General features: G+C 38.9%; 1 protein-coding gene across 1 annotated transcript; it reads right to left on the bottom strand.

The window, feature by feature from the left end:
* Positions 1–1,053: 1,053 nt before the first annotated feature.
* Positions 1,054–4,595, bottom strand: LOC107784174 (putative pentatricopeptide repeat-containing protein At1g69350, mitochondrial). Its single transcript, XM_016605257.2, has one exon. The coding sequence runs from the start codon at positions 4,444–4,446 to the stop codon at positions 2,131–2,133; it is 2,316 nt and encodes a 771-aa protein (XP_016460743.2). The 5' UTR covers positions 4,447–4,595; the 3' UTR covers positions 1,054–2,130.
* Between the last annotated feature and the right edge of the window lie 1,635 nt (positions 4,596–6,230).

The following is a 6,230-nucleotide window of genomic DNA, read 5'->3' as shown; positions in this document are numbered from 1 at the left end:
AACTGAGTGTACTCAATCCATTCTAATAACACCCATTCAAAAAAAAGCAAAAAATTAATATTTTTTTGCTACAAATAACTAATTGGCTAATATTAGTAATATTTTATGAATTAGCTAATTTTTGTAATGAACTACTTATAAATGGACATAGCGCAGGCTCTCCGCTTCTTTGTCTCTGTGGCTGATACGTAATTGGTTTGTGTCCAAAGCCCAAAGGTGTGGATCATCAGAAGAATCCAAAAGATTACGTGTGTGTTTGATATGACGGAAGTCTGTACTTGGAAAATATATTTTTGGAATTTGTTTTTCCTTATTCGGTCATTAGTGGAAAATACTTTTTGAAAAAAAAATATATTTTAAAAAAAATAATAAAAAATTTCACAAATCGTAGAGTTTTGATAAAATTTTGAGTAACAAATATAAATAATAATATTTAAGTATTACTTGGGACAAGCAATATGAATTTTAATGTCAAAGTAGTTCTCCAGAAAAATAACTTCCGTCCATAAGTGAGAAAAGTCATTTTCCTTATTTTCATGGATAACATTTCCGTCATACCAAACACACCTATAAATTGAATTTGGATATTTTTAGATGGTTTTTTCCAACTTTTAAGAGAATTGTGTAATAGCTTACTGATATAACACCAATTCAATATCTAGGAGTTTCAAGTTTTGATTTTCATCGTCTCTTTTCCCAACAATAACTAGCAGATTTGAGGTAATCAACAGAGGGTAATAGTATTGTATGGCTAGTAGTAGTAATAGTAACAGTAACACCAATAATAAACCTTTTTCACTTGAGCATGAGTTTCTGTCTACTACATTGAGCTGATTGAGAATTTGAGATTAGCCATTCACTTTCTGGCACAAGTTGAGCGACAAGCTTGGTAGGGGGCGGTTTACCCCCCGAAGTGGGATTTCCCCGTGCGAATCCAGATTAATCGAGTCCCAAAGCGAGTATCGGACATCAGGTGGGAAACCAAAAAAAGAAAACATGCTAGGCAGATCTCTGACAATTTTGAAAGCAAATTATTAAGTGCTAACTTAGAAATTTGTATAGAATGAGAGTTTATTACACATAATTTCGTTGATGTAACTGATATTGTACACCATTTGAAATTGTCTTAGCCAATGCCTTAAAAATCTCAAGGACAAATAGCACAGGAAGAGTAAAATACAGAAATAATGACATAGGCTTATGTAGTGTAATAACCAATGGGTTAAACTGAACCCTGAATTTTTTACTAGGGGTGTACATATGTGAAAAATCACTAAAATACGAAAAATATTAAATTCTGAACCCATAGTTTCAAAAGTGTACTAGATCCGGTACTAAGAACCTAAAAGTTGAACCCATCAAATTTAAATCTTTCATCCGCCTTTGGCACCACCTTTGTAACAATTGAGTTCTTTACCATATGGAGAATCTGCTTTAGGTATAAGAGAGATTTGTGCTGACCACTTAATGGAATAAAATCACCTGACAACCAGCAAGTTTACCGCAACAGCATTGCTAGCATTGGCTTCACACTTGCAGCAACTAGTCAGAAGACACAGCAAGGTTGTGTTTAGTCAGGTTTTATCAATGTTTCAAGTAGAAAACCATGGTTCCATGCCGCATCAGAAAGTGGATTATGGACTCTTCTCTTTGATCTCCATTTTTGTTTGCATCTTAGTGTCGGGTAAAACATGCATTTCATTCCATTTCTCATCTTTCTTGATTTGGCTTCATATGACTTGAGAGTTTCAGATTTGGCTTCATATGATGAGAGAGTTTCAGATTTGGCTTCATATGACTTGAGAGTTTCATAGTTGTCATCAGGGCAGTCTCATTTAGCATAGTGCTGTCTGAATGCCACGGTTGGAGTTGAAAAGTCGGCCCTGTATCAAGTTTTTGCTCTATCCATAAGAATAGCTACTTGACAGAAAGAGAACGATAGTAGCGAGCTCCATAGCAGGCATAGTTTAACCTTAGGAAGCCGTTGAAGATAGTCTCCTGATGAACCGAAACAAAGCTATCCCTCTTAGCCAGCTTTTGTCGGATCAACAATCACTTCCAGTTCAGAGCCTGTATGAATATTGCATCTTCCCAGGCTAATCAGTTCTTTAATTCCAAAACCATGGAAAATCATAAGCTGGAGATTTCCCTATTTGAGAATGAGTATGTATCATTTGCTTTACCAATATGTATTCTTTTCTCAACTTCGATCATACTATATCCATCAACCTTTCTTAAACCTAAACTATGCATCTTTGACCTCACCACCCTACTTTCATTCCATTCTCCCCCTTCTGCATATATGTTCGATAATAAGGTATAGTATCCAGTATCATCTGTTTGCATGTTTTCAAGCCTTTGTTGAATCATCTTAATAATATCCATTCTCTTGTGAATTCTACATCCATTTACTAGGGCACCCCAAATGCTAACATCTGCAGGAAATGGCATCGAAGTGATGACTTCGTAGGCTTTATCTATATCACCAGCTCGACTCAGAAGATCAACTAGACATGCAAAATGTTCAGGTTTGGGCTCAATGTTTAAGTTAATCATCAAGTTGAAGAAATATTTCCCTTCATCCAGATAACCAGTATGACTACAAGCAGATAGAATATTTGTTAAAATGATGTCATTCGGTTTTATTCCACTATTTACCATTTCATGAAAGAGTGAGATGGCAGCATCGATTTGACCATGCGTTCCATAACCACCTATCATGGCACTCCAAGATATTATGCTCCTTCCCGACATATTGTCGAAAACTCTTCGAGCCATTAGGAGGTCTCCACATTTAGCATACATGTCCGTCAGAGCAGTATCGACATACATATCGTGCCTCACACCGAAGATGATTAACTTGTGGTGAAGCCATTTTCCCTTCTCCAGCCAACCTATAGTCGAGCATGCTTGAATTGCAGCCAAGAAAGTCACTTCATCCATTTTGCTCGAGTTTGAGTATATCTCATCAAAGAGACTGATAGCTTCACGAGAGAAACCATTTCGTGAAAGTCCACACATCACTGAATTCCAAGTCACAACACTTCTTTCTTGTGTGTCCTTGAATATCAAGAATGCACAATCCACAAGTCCACATTTGCTGTACATGTCAATCATGGAATTCTGGACAAACTCCTCAGTTGAAAAGCCAGTCCTAATAACGTGGCTATGAATTTGACACCCAAATTCAGAAAACCCAATATCTCCAGAAGCTGAGAGAACACTTGCCAGAGTATATGAGTCAGGCAGTATTCCTTTTCTTAACATATCCACAAAAAGTGTCAATGCATTCTCAGACAATCCTTCCTGTACATAACCTGATATGAGCATATTCCACGACACAATACGTGTGTCTTGGGATGTATCAAATACCTTGTGGCAATCGCTTACCTTGCCACAGTTTGCATACAAGTCAACCAAGGCTGAGCCTAGAAGATCATCGTCACAATCTAAACCATTTCTAAGTATAAATCCATGTATCGACTTCCCTTCCTTTAGCCAACCTAACCTAGCACAAGAACATAAAACAGCCATAAGAGTAACTTCATTGTATTCCACATCAGACTCATGCATCTTAACAAACAAAGCTAACGCATCCTGATAGCTACCGTTTTGATTGTAGCAGGAGATCGTTGCTGTCCAAGTATAGGTACTTTTATCCACAGCATTGTCAAAAAGTGATTCTGCACTACACATATCGCCACATTTTCCATACATTGCAACAAGCGAGTTCGTCAAAGACCCATCACCCTGAATACCCTTCCTCAATATATAACCATGAACAGACTTCCCAAGTCTCCATACACCCAACTCACCACAAGCCTCAACAGCACTAAGCAGAGTCACAGAATCAATCTCAACCTCTTCCTTAACCAAATTTCCAAATACCTCCAACCCTTCCCTAACTTTCCCATTCCTTACATAGCTCGAAACAATCGAACTCCACGAAATAACATCTCTCACAGACATTTCATCGAACATTTTGCGCGCACAAACCGTCCATCCAAGCTCACCATACATACTCAGTAATGCAGTCTCAACAATAGGATCAGACTCAAACCCACATTTCAAAATCCTTCCATGAACTTTTTGGCCAATACCCACATCACCAATTGCAGAAATAGCCCTCAAGACTGAAGGGTAAATGAAGCTATTTGTTTGAGTACTATGATAAAGCATGTTATGATAAAGAAAAATGGAATCTTGAAAGCAGTTATACCAAACATGACACTTAATTATGACACCCCACATGAAAGGATCTGGATTTGGGTAAGTGTAAAAGACGAGTCTCGAAGTTTTAAGAGAACCCATTTGGGCATATGACTCTATAAGCTTTGTGGAAGGAAGTGGGTCTTTGTGGAGACCATTGATAATGAGATGTGCATGGAGTTGTGCTAATGATCTTGAGTTTGAGCATGCTCTGAACAGTGGCATGTACTGTATCATTCTTCAATTTTGTTACCTGAAGTTTGCTGATTTTCATGTTTGTTTAGAGTTTTGGAGGGAACATATGTGAGCTTATATATGTGCCACGGCCGAGCTAGTAATTTTTTGGTTAACTGGATACTTATATATATAAACATTCGCAAAATTACATCATTATAGGGGAGAATGAGGTCCCTGTTGATTGTCATCAACGTGTACCATTGTGTATATATTACAAACATTAATTTTCCTTTCAAAAACAGTTCCTAAGATGTTTGTCTACACTGCATCATTTGCAAACACCGAGGAACTGCCAAAAATTGGGTCTTGGTAAAAACTTCCTTCTTAGCTCCTTCCTTTGCGAGGAGGTCCGCCACTTGGTTCTGCTCCCTATAGCTATGGCCTATGACTAGGTTCACCAGCTGCTCGATCACATACCTGCATTCAGAAATTATGGGGTTGTGAGTTAAGTTACCATGCTTTAACATTTTCAGCATCACTTCAGAGTCAGTGTCAATCACAATAGGTGACAAGCCTTGATCGAGAGCTATTTTTCGCCCCATCCATAGGGCTTGAAGCTCTGCCCTAAGACTATCAGTGTTTGTGAGCCCCCCCATGAAGCCTAAAACCCAGTCACCCCTATTGTTTCTGAATACCCCCCAATACCCCCCTTTTCCTGTGTTAAGGCATGCAGCCCCATCAGTGTTCAACTTATGGAAGCCCCTATCTGGTGGTTTCCACTTCAGGTATAAGGTGGTTGTGATTATAACATGCCTAGATGTGGCTGTGACATGGTGGTATTCAACAACCTTTGCAATTGTTTGGTGCATATTAATGTGATTTCTTTTCTTTTCAAAGATATTAGAGTTCCTAGTGAGCCAGATGGCCCAGAGGCAGAAAAGGCAATGGCTATTTTCATTTGATGCAAGCATTGTATTCCACATTTTGAAGCCTATGGCATGTGCCTTCCCAGTTTGGAATAGAAAAGGGATTGACACTAAGGTTAGGCTTATGGTTGCACCGGTGCAGCAATTGCTGCCAGAACCCTTTGACATTAGCACATTCAAAGAAGATGTGATTTATGTCTTCTATGGCAGAATCACAGAAGTAGTAGTTAGGATTAATTCTCAGGCTTATGTGGTGTAAGTGGTTCTTTGTAGGCAGACTGTTCTGCTGCATGAGCCATATAAAGAACGTAATCTTATTGGGGGTTTTTGGTTTCCAAATCCAGCTGTAATAGTCTTCATGAGAAGTGTCATTGTGCATTAGTACATCAAGGAAGGAGTAGACTGATTTGGTACTAAACAGGCTAAGGTTCCAGATTAGTTTGTCCTCAACAGAGGTGGAGGTGGGGATAAAAGTGTTTTGGATAATGATGTTGATGTCATGGGGGATTGGGTAAGGAATGAAGGTGAAATCCCAAACCCCATTATAGTACACTTCATTTATCCTGGTGTTCATGTCACTGTGGTGCCATGGACTATTAATGATTTTATCTAGTGGTTGCATTTTGGGAAGCCATGTGTCAGTAAGGAATCTAACCCTATCCCCTTTATGAACCACCCATATAGAGCAACTAGTGCATATCTTCCAGCCCTCCTGAATATATTTCCAGGTCCTAGTATTAGCCTTAGCCCCGTTCCCTCCTCCACTGCAGTGTTTTCCCTTAAGCACCCTAGCCCAGATGGAGGTAGTGTTATTGTAGAGTCTCCAAGAAAGACTGGTGTGGCATGTTTTGTTCTTTAGATGGGCTTGTTGGAGGCCCAACCCTCCCCTATTTTTTGGTTTGGTGACAGTAGCCTACT

This window comes from Nicotiana tabacum, chromosome 24 (genome assembly GCF_000715075.1).
Source record: "Nicotiana tabacum cultivar K326 chromosome 24, ASM71507v2, whole genome shotgun sequence".
NCBI classification, from domain to species: Eukaryota; Viridiplantae; Streptophyta; class Magnoliopsida; order Solanales; family Solanaceae; genus Nicotiana; species Nicotiana tabacum.
Note: the sequence above shows the minus strand (reverse complement) of the source record. Positions and strands in the feature narration are given on the sequence as shown.